This window comes from Notamacropus eugenii, chromosome 4, assembly GCF_028372415.1.
Source record: "Notamacropus eugenii isolate mMacEug1 chromosome 4, mMacEug1.pri_v2, whole genome shotgun sequence".
NCBI classification, from domain to species: domain Eukaryota; kingdom Metazoa; phylum Chordata; class Mammalia; order Diprotodontia; family Macropodidae; genus Notamacropus; species Notamacropus eugenii.
The window spans coordinates 24,240,967-24,261,336 of record NC_092875.1 but is presented as its reverse complement, the minus strand read 5'-3'; the positions used below and the strand labels follow the sequence as shown (position 1 = coordinate 24,261,336).

Genomic DNA, 20,370 nt, shown 5'->3' with positions numbered 1-20,370 from the left:
CACCATATTTCTTTTAATTCATTTTCAGATTACCCTAGTTTTGCATTGGGCTATTGGGAGGAGAAATGATAGAGAATTTCAATTGTTGCTTCTTCACTAGCTGGAGGCTGATCCCTGGATCTGGACAAATTGATTCCATAGGAGTAACCTTTTATCAGTTTCCCATTCCCATGGAGGTGACTTCCTATCAATCAATCATTCAAAAATCATTTATTAAAGTCTATCACATGCTACACTCTGGGGACACAGATTCAAGGAATGAAAACAATCTTACTTCCAAGGTGTTTATACTCTAATGGGGGAGACAACAAAGATATGTATCAGTGCACGTAGAATAAGTATACAAGAACAGGACACGGATAGGGACTGGGCTGGAGATTTCTCTGGCATAGGGAATTCCCAGGTGAGAAAATTCCATATACTGATGTAGGTCAGCACCAGCTCTGCAATTTACTTTCTTAAAGTGTTTCAGTGATTCAATGACTTGCCCAGGGTCACATAAACAGTCCATAGGAGCAGGCTCCAATTCATCCCTTTGAGAAAACACTGGAGTTTATGGAATGGCCAGAGGGGAGGAAAATAGGGAGGGGAAGAGTTGATATGAACAGATCTGTGCTTTGACAGTAGAGTGGGGGACGAATTGGAGTGAAGAGAGACTTGTGGCAGGGAGATCAACCAGCATAGTTGATATTGTTACAGTAGTCCAGGCATCCAGGGATGCTCATATTACTTGAATTAGCAGGGAGTCACCAACCATAACCTCTTCAGTAAGATGGAGGGCAGATAGGCTTTGCTGTCTGCCCTGCTATAGCATCTTCTTGACCTCTAGGCACTGCCATCTGACTGGTTGATAAACCTCAAAGACCCATGGGTCTTGTCCTCCACCCCTTTGATGCACCTTTAAGACTTCTGGGGCTTTCTGTCAGCATTGTAATTAACTCTCTGATGTGTTTTCTCCTCCAATTAGAGTGTGAGCCCTGGAAGGCAGGGACTGTGGCTACTCAGTGCTTACTATATAGTAAGCATTTAATAGATGCTTATTCATTCATTCACGCATCACAACCCTCTTGAATCTTCCCCAAGAATTCATCATGGAGTGAAGTGTGTATACATCAAGCTATATATGGTCCTGTGGATCAGAGATCTCCCACATGCGAGCCTATCTGTTCCCTGGGTCTGTAACGCATCCTCCCTGCTTGATGCCTTCTGTAATACACAAGGAACCAGAGACACCCATAGGAAGGCAAGTCTGAAACAAGACAATTTTTATTGATCTGTAGAATTTACAATTGTCTGGGACCACTCGGAAGACAAAGAACAGCCTATCAATCCAGGTCCTCCCTAGAGGCATCCCTTCCTTGTGTAAGATCAGGGTGGAAAAGGATGACAAAGATGGAGAGAAGAGGCACTGAAGGACTTCCTGGAGGGGCAGCCTAAGAGGGAAGGTCCAGGCCCACCATCCCTGGCTCCTTTCCCTGTATTCTGAGCCAGGCCTAAGTGAGTTCCTTTTAGGAATTTCAGGCTTGAGGATAAAAATGCAATAAAAAGTATTTATGAAGTATAAAATGCAATTAAAAACTCAATTTAAGAAGAGGACAAGAATCAGTTTGAAAAGATACCAGGTCAAAATTGAACACACCTCCTTTCCTCTGCTCCTCCAGAATCATCACAGCAGCTAGGCAGGTACTTCCTGGAGGGCATTGAGATCCCAGGGTGTTGCTGCTAACACAAATTCTCTCTTAGCTGGGCATTTTGATACTTTTGAGTGGCAAAGCAATGACATAGTCTCCCCATCCCTTTAAAGAATGATCCCCATCCAACACTCGGTGGAGCCACTGTCTGGCCCACTTCTGATATGAAAGGGAGAGTGAGAGGGTGGAGCAGGAAGATGAAGAGTTGGAGTCAGGGCTTGCTTCAGTGATGGGAGCATGAGGATGTTCCCATGACTGCTAAGCTCTTACCAACACCTCCTTTTTTTTCTTTTTCTCTGACTTGCGTTTTTGTTTCCTGGTCAACTGGAACTCCAGGGTGTCACCATCTTTAATGCCATAGTCTTTGAGATTTTTTCCCTCTGAAAGGAGTTGACCTTGGAATCTCAGGAGCTGCCCCATCACGGGAAGCCCTTTGTGATCTTCAATCTGTTGTTTCACCATCAGGATGGTGTCTTTGCTTTCATAGGGGTAAGTGTGGTATGTATCATCAGGAAATTTCACATGGATTTTGCATCTAGCAGAATTGATGTCCAGCACTTGGATTTGTATTTGGTAGGAGACACGATACTTTGCCAGGTTTTTGTGTCCCATCAATACCTTGGGTTTTCTCCTGGGTTCCTCAAAGGAGAGGCGCTGATCAGCTATGGGGATCTTTTTAACCCTTTCAATTTCCTTTTTCATCTGTTGGATGGGATCATAGGCATTCACATAGAATTTCAACTCCCATAAACCAGGATATGTGAGAATCACCCATATATTTCTTGCTCCCTGCAGGGAAAAAGAGAGTGACAGGGAGAGAGAGAGAGATGGGGTGGGGGGAGAAGGAGAGAGAATCATTTGTTATCTGTGGGTCTCTACTGTCCCTCTACTCACCCATACCATTTTACTATTATGACTCAAACTCCTGCAGCAACATGCAAGTGATAAAGCAGCAGGAGCAGATACACTGGGAGCTGTAGTCTTAACCTGTACATAGGTGGGCCAGGCCATAGGGTCGTTTCTCACTGGAAGCAGTGGTGGGACTTGGCAGTCTCCTGGGTGTCTGAGAAACCTTTTAAGGGTCACACTGTTCACCTCTTGGTGAGAGGAAGGGGGCTAGAAAAGGAGCCCTCAAAACTGTCTGCTTACCCAGCCCTGGCCTGATTACTGCAGGAGGCAGGGAATCCCACTCTGTGGTCAAAACACACAAAAAAATATACGAAATATACAAAAACATCTGCAAAGATGATTCCACTCACCATCGGCACATGGAACATGTGCACACTTATAGAAAACACAAAATCCAGTAGACCTGAAAGAAGAACTGCTCTTGTTGCCAGAGAACTCAACAGGTATTGCATCCAAATAGCAGCCCTGAGTGAAACAAGGCTGGCAAATAAAAGCCAACTTACTGAAGTTGGAGCTGGATACACATTTTTCAGGAGTGACTGCAGTGAACGGAAGTGCTGTGAAGCTGGCGTAGGTTTCACAATCAAAACTAATCTAGTCAGCAATCTTTTATGCTTGCCAAAAGGAGTGAATGACAGTCTTATAACAATGTGATTGTCATCTGCAAGAAAACTCCATGCCACCCTCATCAGTGTCTATGCTCCCATCATGATGAGCCATGATAAGGTCAAAGAAAACTTTTATGAAGACCTAGAGACCCTTATCATCAATGTGCCAAAAGAGGACAAGCTTATAATTCTGGGTGACTTTAATGCTACAGTAGGCTGAGACTGCTAGGCTTGGCATGGAGTCCCAGGGAGAAATGAAGTTGGAAATAGCAACAGCCATGGTCATTTACTGCTGAAGACTTGGGCATGGCATGACCTTCTCATCACTAACACTGTTTTCCATTTACCTAAATGCAATAAAACTTCATGGATGCACCCTTGCAGGAAACATTGGCATCTAACAGTCTATGTGATTGTAAGGAGAAGAGACAGACAATATGTGAGAGTGACAAAGGCAATGTGTGATGTAGAGTGCTGGACTGATCATAGACTTATCCTTTCAAAGCTAAATATTCGCATTAATCAAAAGCATTGTTCCCAAGGCAAAATGACTACCAGGAGAATCAATGTCAACAAATTAGAGCTCTTCTCTGAGTGTGAACAATTTGTTGCTAAGTTGTAGGGAAAGTTGAGGCAACACAGAGTTGGCAACGGTGGAAGAGAAAAGGAGTGGGCAGCTTTCAGAGATTTGCTGTACAGCACTGCATTTGCTCATCTGGGTCAGAACACTCGCAAACACCAAGACTGGTTTGATGAAAATGATGGGGAAATCCAGAAGCTGCTAAATGAAAAATGAGAACTCCACAGGATTTACCCGCAGGATAGTTCATCCACCTCTAAGAAGGCAGCATTTAATTCCATCAAAAGTAAAGTACAAGTAAAGCTTAGAGAGATGCAGGATTCCTGGCTCAGTAAGAAGGCAGATGAAATTCAGTTTTATGCTGATGGTAACAATCCAAAGTGCTTTTATGATTCCATAAAAGCTATTTATGGACCAAAAACCTATGGTGCATCGCAGTTACTCAGTGCTGATGGAGCCACATTGATTAGTGATAAGGGCTGATCCTAGAGAGATGGGCTGAACACTTCCATAGTGTTCTCAACAGACCATCATCAATCAATGCTGAGACCACTAGCCATTTACCTCAGATGGAAGTCAATCCCTCCTTAGCTAAACTTCCAGCTGAAAAAGAAGTTTTGAGTGTCATTAGGCTCCTTTCAGGCAAAGCACCTGGTGGTGATTCTGTTCCAGCTGAGATTTATAAGGTAGGGGGACCATTGTTCATATAAAAGCTGACTGAAATTTTCCAGGTTATATGTCAAGAGGAGGTTATCCCCCAGGAGTTCAAGGATGCCCCCACTGTCCATCTTTATAAAAGGAATAGATTGTTCTGAAGCAATTATGGTTGGGGCAGCGGAGTCTCTCTCTTAGTCATTGTTGGAAAGGTTCTTGCCAGAATCCTCCTTAATAGGCTGCTCCTTCAAAAGTTGGTCATATACCTGAGAGCCAGTGTGGCTTTAGAAAGGGCCGAGGGACAGTCTGTATGATGTTTGCTGCCCGACAACTTCAGGAGAAATGCCAGGAGCAGAACAGAGGTCTGTACACAACGTTTGTAGATCTGACCAAGGCCTTTGACACTGTTAGTCGTGAGGGATTATGGAAAACTATGTCAAAATTTGTTGGCCTAGAGAAATTCATCAGCATTGTATGTCAATTTCATGATGGTATGTTTGTCCAGATTCTGGATAGTGGACAATGTTCCTGTGCCTTCCCAGTCATCAATGGAGTGAAACAGGGCTGTGTCCTTTCTCTCATGCTTTTTAGCATGATGTTTTCAGCCATGTTGTCAAATGCTTTCAATGAGGATAAACACGGCATCAAGGTCAACTACTGTATTGATGAGAAGTTCTTCAATTTGAAAAGGGTACAAGACAAGACCAAAGTGGAGGGAGTGTTGGTGCATGATTTTCTGTTTGCAGATGATTGTGCACTCAATGCAGCCTCTGAAGCTGAGTTGCAACAAAGTATGGATCAATTTTCTGTTGCCTGTGCTGATTTTGGCATAATAGTCACAGGTGTGCCATCAACCTTTACCACATCATCCATACATGGAGCCATCGGTTACAACAAATGTAGAAGTTTTGAATGCTATGGAGAAGTTCACTTACCTTAGTAGTGTACTTTCCAGGGATGTACACATTGACAATGAGGTTGATGCTTGGATTGGCAGAGCTAGCTTAGTGTTTGGGAGGCACTGAAGAAAAGTTTAGGAAAGAAGAGGCCTTAGGCTGACTACCAAACTGAAGGTCTACAGGGCCGTTGTGCTGACCTCATTGTTATATGCCTGTGAAACATGGATAGTCTACCAGCGCCATACCAGGAAACTGAATCACTCCCATCTGAAGTGTCTTAGGAAAATTCTGAGGATCACCTGGCAGGATAAGGTACCAGACACTGAGGACCTTGCTCAAACTAAACTGCCAGGCATACAAACTATGGTTCAGAGAGTGCAACTCCGATGGACTGACCATGTTGCTTGAATGCAGAGATGTACATTTGCCAAAAAGACTATTTTATGGAGAACTTACATGGGTCAGACAGTTACATGGTGGTCAGAAGAAGAGATACAAGAGCACTTTCAAGGGCTTTCTCAAGAACTTTGGGTTTGATTGTGGGACATGGGAGACACTGGCACAGGACCACTCACCGTGGCATGCCTACATCAGAGAAGGTGCTGTGCTCTAAGAGCAAAGCAGAATTGAAACAGCACAAAGGAAACATAGGATGCACAAATTTGCAGTACCATCGCAAATGTTCACACGGACTATCTGTGCCCAATCTGTGGTAGAGCATTCTGAGTTTGTATTGGTCTGATCAGCTATACTCATACACATTGAAACTTCACTTTATCATGGTGATGTCATTTTGGTCCTGTTTGAGAACGAAGGGCAACAACCACCTGCCCTAGGTCACAAGAGCCCCCTCCCCTCCTGAGAAGTGCACTTGAGTATTCTTTGTTACCAGTTTCTGTTCCCTTGACTACAGAGACCCTGTACTTAGAGAAGAATGACTCCAGTCCCAGGAAGAGTCAATTCTGGGCATGGAATAGTTCCTCTAGGCCGAATCTCATTCAAAGGGAGAATTTATTGGACGTAAAAGATCCCACAGTCACATTAGAGGCTATGAGGGGGGCAGAAAATAGATAGAGTTCTCTGGATCCCAAAGGAAGGGTCATTACCTTTTTTCTCCAGCTTGAGATGTGCCTTCCATCTTTCATTTGAGAGCAGGTCTGTCTAAGGCAATAGGAAGCCTCCTTGGCTACCATGTACCACTCACACTTATATCCTACTTTGTTGGTAGGGTCTGCTGGGTCCAAGATCACTGGCCTATAAAATCAAAGAAGATTGTCACTTTTGTTCAGGCTCCTCAACCATTCTGGTGGAACCATTTGGGCTAGGCTAGAGAATTCTTCCTCTCCTAGCTCAGGATCACAGAATTTAAAAGTGAAAAATAATTATAATATCATAGGATCATAGATTTTGAGCTGAAAGAGACCTTGGAGGTCATCTAAGTAGCTAGGTGACACAGAATGCGAGGTCTGAAGTTAGGAAGACCTGAGTTCAAATCCAGCATCAGACACTTACTAGCTGTGTGACCCTGGGCAAGTCACTTAACTTCTGTTTTGTTTCAATTTCCCCAACGATAAGGTTGGGATGATAGCTCCTACCTTCCATCGTCATTGTGAGGATCAAATAAGGTAATAAATGTACATAGTAAGTGCAATAGAAATGATGACTGTTATTATCATCATCATTATATCCAACCCCTTCATTTTATAGATAAGGAAATGGAAGCTGTTGGGCAGCCTGTCAGCCTCTTGAGTGAGGCATACCTATCAGTGGGGGTCCACTGACCATGGGTCAAAAACAGGAGGCCAAATTAAAAGCAAAGAGATTTATTAGCATGATGAGGAATCTTCTCTTGATAAGAGCAAATTGGGATTTCAGAAAATCTTGTTTTTTACAACCTTTTAGGCCCACTTAGACTACACAGGCAATCAGCAACATTCTGTAGCAATTTAGGATAGTAAAGCATTTCCCAGGTAAGAGAGAAGTAGAGAAATATGGGGATCAGTCAAGAGAGAAAAAAGGAGGCCATTTAGATTGTGACAGGATATACTTCAGAGTAAGAAAATATTACACGTTCAAGGGCAAGGGGAAAGGGGAAATGACCCAAATACTTTTACAATCGTGAAAGAAATCCTTTTAGACAAAACGGCAATCTCTTATCCAAGGACAGCAAGTAGTTGTTACAACAGTGGATGAGCCCATCCAGTTTACTATGTATTTTATGAGGGTTCTCATATTAGGTGATTAGGTGGTTGGGTAATTACTACATTGTTAGTCCGTGAAGATGTTGAAAAAACAGTTGTGATTCTCATTTTCCTCCCCACAAGACTCAGAGAGGGAAATGACTTGCTTGATTATTATTTTCATCAAAAAGCATTCCATTAAATTGAGGGGATGCCTGTCAATTGGGGAGTGAGTGAACAAGTTCTGGATGGAATACTATTGTGCTAAAAGAAATGGTGAGCAAAATGGTTTCCGAAAAACCTGGGAAGGTTTTTTGAACTGATGCAAAATGAAGTGAGCAGAATGAGGAGAACATTGTATACAGTAAAAACAATATTGTAATAATGATCAGATATGAAAGACTTAGCTATTCTCAGCAATACAAATGACCCAAGACAATTCCAAAGGACTCTTGATGAAAAATGCTTTCCACCTCAGGAGAAAGAACTCATGAATTCTGAATGCAGATTGAAGCATATTCTTTTCCCTTTCTTCATTTTTCTTGTGTTTTCTTTTGCAATATGGCTAATATGGAAATGTTTTGCAAGACTATCATAATTAATTTCTTTCTTAATCATTAAGGGAGAGACTGGAGGGAGAAAGAGAATTTGGAACTCAAAATTTAAAAAAAGTGAATATTAAAAATGGCTTACAATGTAATTGGAAAATATTTAATGAAATAAATAAATATCATTTTAAAAAGTATTTCATCTCTTGTCTCTCCGTTTTCACAGGATGTCTCCCATTACTGGAATATAACTTCTCATTTCCATCTATTTGGAGCTTTATCTAACTTGGATGAGCTTGTGGGTTCTGGAGTACTATAGCTACTTTTCATTCTTTACCCAGTTATGTAGTTTGGACCAAATTCAGTGCTGGAGAGGCTGGTCTCTATTGAAATGTGGCAAGGTTCCCTATTCTAACAGCCCTCAGCTCACTAGATTCTAGTTCTCCAGGACAACTTTGCTTATAAGAAGGGCAATGATTCACATGTATGATTTCCTCAAAAAGGGAAAATAAAAAGATACTCAATAATATATAATATAAACAGAGGTGATAATTGATTTCTATATTCCAAAGAAATGCTAAACATTCCTGATTTGCAAGTTTTCATTTGACCAAAATTGAACTTAAAACAGAATGCAACAATTTGGCTTATAATTGTTGCTACAATCCTCTGGAAGGCTGATACTGTTACGAGAATGTAACATGGTCTATAGGATTATTCATTAAGTATTTTATATTTCACCTCGACTTTGTACCGTTCAAACAACTCTTGGCATGTAGCAGCTGATTCAGCAGCCAGGCTTTGGCCAGTTCTCTTGTCTTTGATGCTAATTAAGTCACTTAACCTCTTGGTGGTCCAGGCAAGTCCCTAACATCATGAGTTTCAGAGAAAATGCTGATCTGTGCTGGTAGAAGGAGTTTTTCATAAGAAGTTCCATTCAGAGATGGAATCAAAGACCTGGTCCACCCCAAAATGTACATACTTTTTTTGGGTAGGGGAAGTTCTTATTTATGTCTGTGTTTACCCTTGGGAGAATGAAAGGTCCTTGAGGAAAACTTATTTGGCTTTGTCTTTGTATTCTTTGCATCTAAAGCATGCCTGGCCCATAACAGGTGTTCACACAATGCTTGCTCCATTGAGTTGATTCAGCCTACCAAAATATAATACAGCTAGTGAACGCCAGAGCTGGTATTTGAAGACAGAGCTTTTGGTCTGGACATGGAGTTGTGTCCACTAAGTGATGCTTCCACTGCCCACATTGTTATTATTCTTTGGTCCTTTCAGTTGTGTCTGACTCTCTGTGACCCCATTTGGGGTTTTCTTGGCAAAAACACTGGAGTGGTTTGCCATTTCTTCTCCAGCTCATTTTAGAGATGAAGAAAGTCAGGCAAACAGGGCTAAATGGTTTGTCCAGGGTCACACAACTAGGAAGTGTCTAAAGCCAGATTTGAACTCAGGAAGATAAGTCTTCTTGATTCCAAGTCTGACAGTTTATCTACTGCACAACTCAGCTGTCCTTGAACCCTGAACACCTTCTGCAATATCTTTGACCAGTGTTTATCTAGCCTCTTGGAGAGTTCCATTCAGAGAGAATTCACTACCTCCTGAAACAACCCTTGGGGGTATGAAGAAGGGAGAAAAAGAGGAAATTTTCAGTCAGAAAGTGAGGTCTTCTCCAAACCTTATGTCCCTGATACCTAGAGGTGATAGGGCTTTTGGGGGTGAGATATTTGATGCAATTGACTCATTCCTTGGTCATCCCAACCCTTTTCTCCCTTTTAACCTACAAGAGCCTTCTACTATCATAGCTCTTCTTATGTTAGAGACAACATGGTACAATGTAGCTTCTTAGAGACAGCATTGGGCACTGGACTTTGAATCAGGAAGACCTGGGATCCCACCTACCTCAGATACTCCCTGTATTACCCTGGACAAGTTACCTAATCTCTCTGGGCCTCAGTTTCCTCATCTATAAAATGAAGGGGTCTGACTTGTTGGCAGCTCTAAGGTTCCGTCTAGCTCTAAGTCAGTGATCTCAGGATTAGTAACAGGGTCACAGATTTTTGAATTAATAAAGACTGTAGAGGTACTAGGTCGAGCTTCCATCTGACATTGGCATGATGTGTCATGGCTGCTGTTGTGGAGATGAGAGACTGTAGCAGACGTCATCCCAGGGTAGTGATAGGTTTTGGACTTGGCTCTCTGTAACAATGTTTTGGAGGGAGGGAGGGAGAGAGAGAGAGAGAGAGAGAGAGAAAGAGAGAGAGAGAGAGAGAGAGAGAGACAGCGACAGAGAGAGAGAGAGAGAGAGAGAGAGAGAGAGAGAGAGAGAGAGAGAGAGAGAGAGAGAAAAGAAGAAGAAGAAGAAGAAGAAGAAGAAGAAGAAGAAGAAGAGGCACTATCCCTCTTGGGGCTTCTGTCTGCCAACTTCTTGATGTGTGCTGCTCTCCTTCCCATTTTTCCCCTTCCTCCAGGACCTTGTGAATTTCTGAGGTAGAGGCTGAGGATTGGCCAAATGACCCTCTTGCTCAGAAATGATGGATTGTGCTGATGAAACTGTAGAGTAGTTGTAGATGGAGGGAATGCTACTTTTGTCCTCACTTGATTATTAAAGAGAGGCCAGCTTAAACTTTGGAGCACCATTAAGTGGGACAATTTTAGTAGATTTAAGGGGTGGCGACACTCACTTATAAAGAGTACAAGGAAATTTTGTGGTACCCTCATGTGATGGCACTGACTGCTGCTTTCTATAAGGATTCTCCCATCAGGATAGAATTGAACTGAGGGGAAGGTCATCCAATTTCCCATTGAAACCAGTTCAAGGAACTGTTTCCTTGTATATTTAGTGGTTGGAGAACAGATTGGTTCCTGGGGTTTTCAGTTCAGAGGAACATGCATTCTTTCTCCACCCTTTAAGCAATCCTGTGCTATCAGAATCTATGAGCCAGAAGATGTACTGGAGTCATACCCAGACATTCTTAAAGAGAGCCACACAATTTGCCAGAGATCAGACTGAAAAGAGTGGGGAGCCCATCAGTTGAGCAGTGGCAAGGGTAGATGGCAAGTCCCACCTGGCTCTTACCAAGCTGTTCTGGAAAGAATGAGCAACACAAAGGGGTGATTAGAAGGAGAGCTGAGCCCTGGCAGAGAAGGGAGAGGCTGAGGGAGGTCATGAGACCCTTGAAACCATCTTGGAACACAGAACTCAGACAGAATCTCCTAGTTGTTATCACCTCTTGGAGCATCAAAATCAGTTCTCTGAGTTCTACCCTTTCCCTGGTTTCCCTTCCAAATTCAGACACAAATACTCCAATATACTTACATACTCTTGTCTAAGAGTTTCCCATGCCCTGATTTTGCCCCAAATTCAAGAACCCCAGGTCTTAGCTGGAAAATTAAGTTCTTAGAATCTCTATTTCCTCATCTGTAAAAATGCCGTAAATAATCATAACACTTTACAAGGTTGTTGTATGAGAGAGAGAGCACTTTTATAGAACACCTACTGTGTGCCAGGCCCTGTGCTAAGCACTTTCTAAATACTGTCTCATTGGATCCTCACTACACCCCCAGGGGACAAGTGCTATCATTATCCCCATTTTACAGTTTAGGAAACTGAGGCAGACAAAAGTTGAGTGCCTTGCTCAAGGTCACAGAGTCATTAAGTGCCTGAGGCTGGATTTGAACTCGGGTCTTTTGGACTCCAGGTCCAGAACTCTATGTGCTACATCACCCAGCATGTAAAGTGCTTTTTAAATCTTAAAGCATTACACAATGGCCAGCTCTTGCTATGTGACTGTTCATTCTTAGTCTCCACTGACAATCACCCATAGAGAGCAGTGGCAAGGAGAGGAAGCTACTCACCTCTTTTTCCTCCCGGTCGTCAGCTGCCTTTTCACAAAGTGTCCAACCACATGGTTTTCGAAATTATAATAGTCGGTCCAGCAGATACAGATTCTTCTGTAATACATTAGCAACTTCATCACAGTCACAAATCCTTTAGCTAGACTGAAGTCTTCTGCTTTTTGGGTTCCTGTCTCCCAGGCATAGATAGTCAGCAGCTCCAGGGCATATTTGGGAGGGCAACGTTTTCCTGGGTATTTGTTTTTCACATACTATTAAAAGAGATAGAAATATTTGAAGATCGAGGAGTTTTAGGATTTCACATTGGGAATGCTGCTCGGTAAAATCCAAGGTCTTCTCCATCTTGCTTTTCTCTATGTTTATCACCCACCTGAATTCTCCAAGACAGCCAGGCCCTTAAGCACATTTTAGAGACTTAACCAGTCCTATAATTTCAAGGCTCCCAAGAATTTCAATTTCAATCTTTTCCAAGACCTCTGAGTATTGACAAGAAATCTGAATCTCACTTTCACCATGGCCTACCTTTATCTATACCTCACCTTACACTGAAAAGGGAGAAGATGAGAAGGGAGGAAACATTTAGTAGGCTCTTACTCTGTGTCAGGTCCGTTAAGCATTTTACAAATATCTCATTTGATAATAACATTGTCCTTACATCATGGTGTAGCAAGAATGGTTTTAATGTCCAAAGATCCATTAGGTCATAGAAGCAGCATGTGGTAAGGTCTTCATCTTGCTCTTGGGTCATCAGTGGGGGGCAGAATTTAGGCTTGGAAAGGCTTGCTGAGATATGAAAGACAGTCCTGTAGAAATGGCCTGAGGGAAATACTTCATACCTTTTCTGGGTTTTAGGGAATACTGTGAAGGCAACCTCTTGTAAGCAACAAGTATATTTTAGTTACAATGCGATTCCAACTTAATTTTCTTATACATTGGTTAGCTCCTTTTGTGTGTTTGTTGGTCCAGCCAAACTGGTCTTCTTATGCCTTACACATGGCTCTATCTCCCATCTCTGTGCTTTTGTACAGAATGTTTCCCATGCCTGGAATGGTCTTCCATCTCACTTATGTCTTTTAGAATCTCTACTGTTCTTCATAAACTTAGCACAGACACCCACCTTCTACATGAAGCCTTTCCATTTTGCCCTGTTCACTTTATTTAATTCAAGGACATCACCAGCCTCCTAATTACTTAGGTTTGTAATTTCAGCATTATCCTCAACTGTTCACTCTCACCTGAACCACATATCCAATCATATCTTACAGTTTCTATCTGGAACACTTCTCACCTATATCCCATCCTTTCCACTCACATAGCCATTCCCCTAAGTCAGGACCCTATCATCTCACATCTAGGTTATAGAAATAGACTTTAATTGGTCTTCTTGCCTCAAATCTCCTCCACTTACCTGCTAAGGTGATTTCTTCCCCTAAAACACAGGACTGACCATATCATTCTCTTAATAAACTTCAGGGCCTCCTTACTACTTCTAGGATGAATTACAAACTCCTTTACTTGACATTTGTAGACCTAGCTCTTCACAGCTGAGCTCTTCTCTACATTTCCAGCTTTTTTTCCATTTCATGGTCCAACCAACCCAACACTTCTTGCTGCCCTCAAACACAATGTTCCATTTGCTGTCTCTCCACTGGCTGTTCCCCTTGCCTGGTACATGCTTCCTCCTCGCTTCTGTCTCTCAGAACCTCTTCAAAATTTAGAGCTCCAATGCCACATTCTGAAGGAGACATTTTGCTCTCACCACCCAGCTCCTAGGGCCTTTGTCTCTCAAGCGACCTTGTATCTACTCTATGTATCTTGAATAGACCAATCTATCTATGTGCACGTCCTCCCCTCAAAATTGTCTATTCAGATTTATAAAACCTTTTACAGAGATCTCATCTTAACAATGATTCTAGGAGATTGCTAGGTAATAGTTATCCCCATTTTACGAAGGAGGAAACTGGGATAATTTCACGAGAAATTAAATGATGTCCCCAGGACCTCAGAGCCAGGAAATGTCTGAGGCTAGATCTGAATTCAGGTCTGCCTGATTCCAGGTCTAGTACTTCATCTACTATGCTACCTAACTGTCATTTTGAAGCCAAGCACTCCCACTTTGTATCTTCATTGTGGACACAGTTCTTGGTATATGGCAGGCACTTAAAAATGCTTATTGATTGTTTAATATAGACCTTATACCAGGGGTTCTTCATTCTTTTTGTGTCCTGGACCCCTTTGGGAGCCCATTGAAGCCTATGGAGTTTTCTAATGCATAAAATAAAATACATAGAATTACAAAGGAAACTAGTTGTAAAGAAATATGATTATAAAATTATTTTCCATATCCAAACTCACAGACCACCACAAATCTTTCCCAAGACCCACAGATTAAGAACCCCTGTTCTATATTTACTTTATTTCTACTTAATAGCAAATATCTTGCTATTTTGGGCATACATTTGAATATGTACATGTTATCTCCCCTGAGAGAATGCCAGCTTCTTGAGGTCAGGGACTATTTCATTTGTAAATCATTCTTTCTCCAGCACTCAGGACAGCACCTACCAAGTATTTGCTAATTGCTTTAGCAATGGGACCTAGCAGTGTTGATATCTGTGTGGATATCTCGCAAGACCATAAGATTTATGGTTGGAAGGGACCTTGGAGATTCTCTAGTCCACCCCTATCATTTTGGAAATGAGGAACCAGCAATTTGGAGAAATGAAGTGCTTTGCCCAATGTCTCCCTAGTCATAAATAGGAGAGCCAGCATTCAAACCTGGAAGAAAACACCCAATGATCTTGTCAGAGGAATGTTGTAAGTCTTCCAAAGGCATCTTTACAGTCACATGCTTCTCTTTGTCACAAACACACTTCCCTTTCCCTTGGTCACACTAGTTCTTCTAGACTGTCTGTCCCCTGACCCCTTGGAGCCAAGGTGAAGCTTGTGGATGCCCCACCCATCTTACCTCTCTGTACCAGTACTTCACTAGCCGAAGAAGACTTTTCAGCTTGGTAGGACGATGTTTCACAAAACTTCTTTGTAGTTCACTGAAGGATGGAGTGAACTCTCCATGCCTCCTTCCACTCTTTAGTAGTTTTTCATAAACCTCTTGCTGTACAGTAAGTCTTGGATTCAGAGCTGGGTAATTCTCTTGCCTCAAGGGTGGATTTTCTTCCCCTGACAATGGGAGAGACATTGTCTGGAGATAATAACCATCTTCAAGCAAAATCTAGCTAGATCACTCCTTTGCTCATGAATACTCAGTGGCTCTCTCTTGTCTCTGGGATAAAATGACTTGACATTGATAACCTGGCTCCAATCTATCTTTTCAGACTTATTAGTCTTATTGATATCCATTTATTGTATTATCATTACTTTAAACTTATTTTTAATGTAATTTTTATTGATGTTTTCTCTTTCTTATATCACCATGGTATCCCATGCACCTTCCTCTTCCCTGAGAGCCATCCCATATGAGAAATAGTCCAAGTATTTTTTTAGAGAGGAAAACATCAGAATAACTGATTGATACACTGAGGAAGTTCAAAATATGTGCAATGTGTAACACCTGTGCATTTCCCACCTCCACCAAAGGGTGGGTTGGGGTATCTTCTTATATCTTTCCATTCACATCATTCTCTGTAACATAAGATGTGTTCTAGCCAAACTGACCATTCTATTGATGCTCACATCCAACCCTCCATGTGCCATCTCTGTTTTTACACCAAGCTGTCCCTTATCCCTTGTCACCTCTACCTCTATAGTCAAGGGTCTCTTCTTTCAAGCTCAACTCACTTGGTAGCTTCCTTGGAATGCTTTTCCTGATCCACCTCGTAGTCATTCAGTCAAAAAATATTTTTTGAGACCTTTCAGGTGTCAGGTACTTGTGCTCAGCATGAAGTTGTTACTCCTCTTTCCCTCGTCCTCAATTTTCCTGTGTATGCTTATCTTATTAGATGTTGCATCCTCCAAAGGAAAATGTAAGCTCACTGGGGGCAGGAACACTTTTTCATTTTGTCTTTTTGTCTATCCTTAGCACCAAGCTGATAGTAGTTGCACAATACTTGTTTACTGAATTGGAACTTAGAACTCATAAACAATTAATTCATCATACTTCAACCCACCAGATAAACCTCAGGCTCCTTCTCCCTGACAAACAGGAACTCTCAGCAATATAGACAAGGAGACAAAAAGACCAGGAAAGAGAAGGTACAAATGAACTTTAAAAATAAGCTTCAATGGATGACTCTCTCTCCACCATGTTTTGCCAAATCATCCTCCATATGCTTCCCAGAAGGATCTGCATCTCGGACAATTACCCTTACACAAGAGTTCTTATGCTTTCTTTCCCATGTCCTGGAGCCCTTTGGCAGTCTGGGAAAGCCTACAGAACCCTTCTCAAAATATAATTTTTAAATGCATAGAATAAAACACGTAGGATTACCATGTTGAGCTCTGAATTCTATAAACTCCAGATTTTTTTCTATTTCTATTTCCTATTACCGCTAAGATGAAATTTTAAAGTCCTCTGGATGTGAAAGCCCTTCAGAACTCAGACTCTTTATTGCCAGTCTTGTACCTTGCTTCCCTCCAGGAGTGCTTTGATCCATGACACTGGAGCCCTGGCTGTTCCTCACACAAGTCATCCCATCTCCCGACTCTGGTCATTTTCACTGACTGTCCCCAAGATTCAAACTCTCTCTTTTCTTGTCACCTCTTCTTGGTTTCCCTGGCTTCCTTTAAATAGAAACTGAAATCTTAGCTTCTGAAAGAAGCCTTCCTCAGTTCCCTTTAAAGCTAATGCCCTCTTTCTGATATTACTCTCAATTTATCCTGTCTTTATCTTATTTGTACGTACTTGTTTGTATTTTGTCTCCCCCATTAGAACGTGAGCTCTTTGAAAGGACTAGGCTTTGCCTTTCTTTATATTCCCAGGGTTTAACAAAGTGCTGGGCATATAGTGGCCAAAATGTTTGTTGACTTCATTGGTCTGATATGAAATAAAGATGTAATTTTTGTGTGGAAACCAACCCACAGCTCTCTACCCCCTATGAAAACTGTCCAGTCCCTTTGTGGACCTCAGGTTAAGACCTTTGGTCCTAGAAAGACTGTCCTCTCATGTAGGCATTAGTGTGTTTTTACCTAGAGCATTGAAGACTGGTAGTACATCCAGATGGATTGGTTTCTTCCACTTCCTTGACTGGACAGTGAAGTTGAAGGATCGAGGGGGCACAGACTTTTTTGAGGACTCTTGTTTTGAGATGTTGGTAATGTCATAAGCTAGGCTTTTTTGGCACTTCTCAAGTTTCTCCATCATGAATTCAATGATGGGATCTCGGAGTTTGTACTGGTCTTCATAGCTGGAGAAACAACTCAGGAAAACGAGCACATCCACATCAGAAGTGTGTTTTAGGTCTACACCCTTGGAACAGGAGCCTCCCTGCCAAAGACAGACAAAATTCATTATCACGCAGGGTGGGATTGACATAGAGTTGCCTTTGTTACCAAAGTGAAACTCTCTAAGACTTGTAAGCTGGAACATTTATAACTCACAGCAGATTCAGAACTCAAAGGGATGTTGGAAGTCATTGAGTCCAACACCATAATTTTACAAATAAAGAAACTGAGGCCCAAGAGAGAAGACAAAGCTTTTTCCAAGAAATTGCTGTTTAGGACTTTTTTTCACTGAGGACAGTCAAAGTGCATTCTGATGGGAACAAAAGATGTGTTGTCTACAACGTTGTCACAAAGTTGAATGCAAAGGAAAGTCGCTAATTACCTTAGGTTTTTTAAAAGCCATGCACAAGAAATGGAAGTAAGTATAGGCAACAGAAGAAAAGTGCAAAAGTATAGCACAGTCCTAAGAGAACTGTGTGGAAGAGAGTCCAGTGAAAAGTGAGAACTGAGGATATGAGAGGGAGAAAGAAGGAGGATTTTTATCAAAGAGCCAGAGGAGTTGGCACTAGAGGAGAGAGTGGAAAACCTTAGCTTGTTCCATAAGATTCAGATAGTCTGCTCAAACTTTTCTGAAGGTGTTCCCATTTTCCCACAGAGGAAACTGAGTGGCTGGGCAGGGGGAGAGAATGGATCATGGGTTCTGGCCTTCATTTATCAAGCATCTCTGTGCTACTTGATGGAGAGGAATCAGAAAGTGGCCCTAGGGTAGTTCCTCGACAGACCTCTCCTTGTTACCTAGATCCAGCAGGAGTGGATAGAGGAGAGAGGGAATATGGACAGAACTGGCCATAGTGGCCATGTCCTATTGGGGAAAATAGTGGCTGGCCTGAGAGTTCAGGATAATATCTACCTGTGAAGTAAAGAGCTTGTGAACTTAGGTCTTCATGTCTCTTCTCTCTCCTCCCACCCAAGGTGAACCTCAAACACTTTTCTTCTTCCTGCTTCCCTCCCTGGCCATCACTGATTCTCATGTTCTTTGAAAAGTCTAAGTGACTTTAGGATCATTGATCTGTAATGGAAGGGACCTCAGAGACCATCTACTCCAACCCTCTAATTTTATGGAGAAAGAAACAGAAGTCTAGGAGACTGACTTGTCCAAAATCACACAGCCAGTCATCCTCAAAGATGAGATTTGAACCCAGGGTCTCTGACTTTAGAGCCCGGGTTCTTTTTCCCGGAAGCATCACACTTCCTCCTGTTCCTAGGTGAGGTTGAGTTCCTTTGCTCTAAAGAAATTAATTTGTCCTTACCTTCAGCACCTTTATCACCTTGACCTTTTTGCCTCTCATAGTATAGTCCTGGAAGCATTGCTCTCGAAAGAATCCTGCAGTCCTCTCAAAGACATCTTTGACCTCATCCTTCCACTCCTTGTCTGGCTGTAACATATGAGCCACAAAGACATCGAGCTCCTCCGCAGAGGTGGTGTACAAATCCTTGCATGTCTCCATGTCTACCAGGCTGGGGGAGAAACTCCAGCAGAATGCTCACAGACCTCTCCCTGCCTGAGCTCACTGTTTACTGGTGGCTCCACCTTGCCTGCCCCGCCCTCCTTCTCCACCCTCTTAGATTGTTGGCCAGGATGACTACTTTCACTTTCCTTCTCAGTTTCCAGTTTGCTGGGAACTTGAAACTGTTGTGGTTTTTCTCAATATAGCCCTGTCTCAGAACCTCAGGATTGCCCCTCCCAGCACACAGTTGTCCTGGAAAGACTTAACCCCTTTTCCTCAACTGAAGGATAGGGACGATGGCTTTGGTAAGATCTTTTGACACTTGAATGAAAGCATGAAGTGAATAAGAAAAAAAAAAACACATTTAAGGGCTTCTATGTACCAAGCACTGAATAACTGAGGATCCAAAAAGAAAAAAAATCCTGACAACTTTTGCTCTCTAGGAGTTCACACTGCCTGAGTGCATGTAATGGTTGAACTTTAGGGTGAATGATAGTGCCCTGAGGTCCTAAGGGTGCAGAGAGAGGGTAGAGAGCAAGACCCAGGAGAACTACTGCATGCATTGGCAGATCAGTTGATGGTGCCCAGGTGTGACAGGGCAGATGGTAAGGGCCTTAGGACAAAATGGCCTTGTAGATGGTGTCTGGATGGTTCTCCAAGTTAGTAGAAGGAGTTGATGACTTCCAGTTCATCCAGGCAGAATGGGTATACATGTCTATTCTGCATGTTAGAAAGCCTTGATGGGCCTGGCCCACCACCATGGAGCAGCAGAGAGCAGGACTAAGAGGGACATGAAATGGGTATTCTGCATTCTGTTCTTTTGGCATGTGGATGGGATGTTTAGTGTCCATCTATAAGGGTTGAGGCAGTCATTGGCAGGAAGGTTTGGGGAAAGAGATCCTTTTGCCAGCAGACCCATGGGTCCCTGATGGTCTGGGATCAGACAGGTGGGGTGGGAGAGGCAGAGAAGGCATCCCCATTCATGACTGTCCCTGCCTAGTCATTACCAAGAAGTTCCTCTCTTCTCCAAACTATTCATCCCTTTTTAATGAAGGGAAACCCTACAGTTCCTTGTTAATTTTCTCCTAAGACATATTACAGTAGTGAACGGGATTTATCAGGGCCGTTCACCCCGAGTCGACAGGTTTACCTGACCAGCAGGGCCTGTCGACCCTGAAGGAGCTCGCTGTGAGTAACGGATGAGGCGGGAGGCAAAGATGTGAGGCAACTCTGTTTATTCAAACTAGCTCAGGCACTTATATAGTATCATGTACACCTTAGTTACGTAAGCAGCACAAGCAAGATTAAACCAGTTTAAGCAGGTTTTGCTACTACTTTCCAGCCATGTTTCAGGAAGTATCTGGTGGTAAACCGGGGTGGAACCCTTCCTCTCAGCGCCATCTTGTTCATGCCTTACCAATCTCCCCTCAGATTACCTGAGCCGTGATTGGTGTACGCCGTCCAAGAGAGCTGAGGGTTGGCAATTCCCTTACACAGTAGTAGCAAGAACTTTGGATTTGAATCTGGGGACC

The 20,370-nt window shown here is 42.5% G+C and overlaps 1 protein-coding gene across 1 annotated transcript; it reads right to left on the bottom strand.

Annotated features, from left to right (window-relative positions):
- Positions 1–1,248: 1,248 nt before the first annotated feature.
- On the bottom strand, positions 1,249–18,920 carry LOC140499160 (2'-5'-oligoadenylate synthase-like protein 2). The gene is made up of 6 exons (XM_072600238.1): positions 18,641–18,920; positions 17,076–17,373; positions 14,899–15,110; positions 11,931–12,181; positions 6,448–6,595; positions 1,249–2,480 (listed from the first exon to the last, which is right to left on the bottom strand). Exons 1-6 carry the CDS (start codon positions 18,836–18,838, stop codon positions 1,950–1,952), a joined length of 1,638 nt encoding a protein of 545 aa, XP_072456339.1. The 5' UTR covers positions 18,839–18,920; the 3' UTR covers positions 1,249–1,949.
- Positions 18,921–20,370: the final 1,450 nt, after the last annotated feature.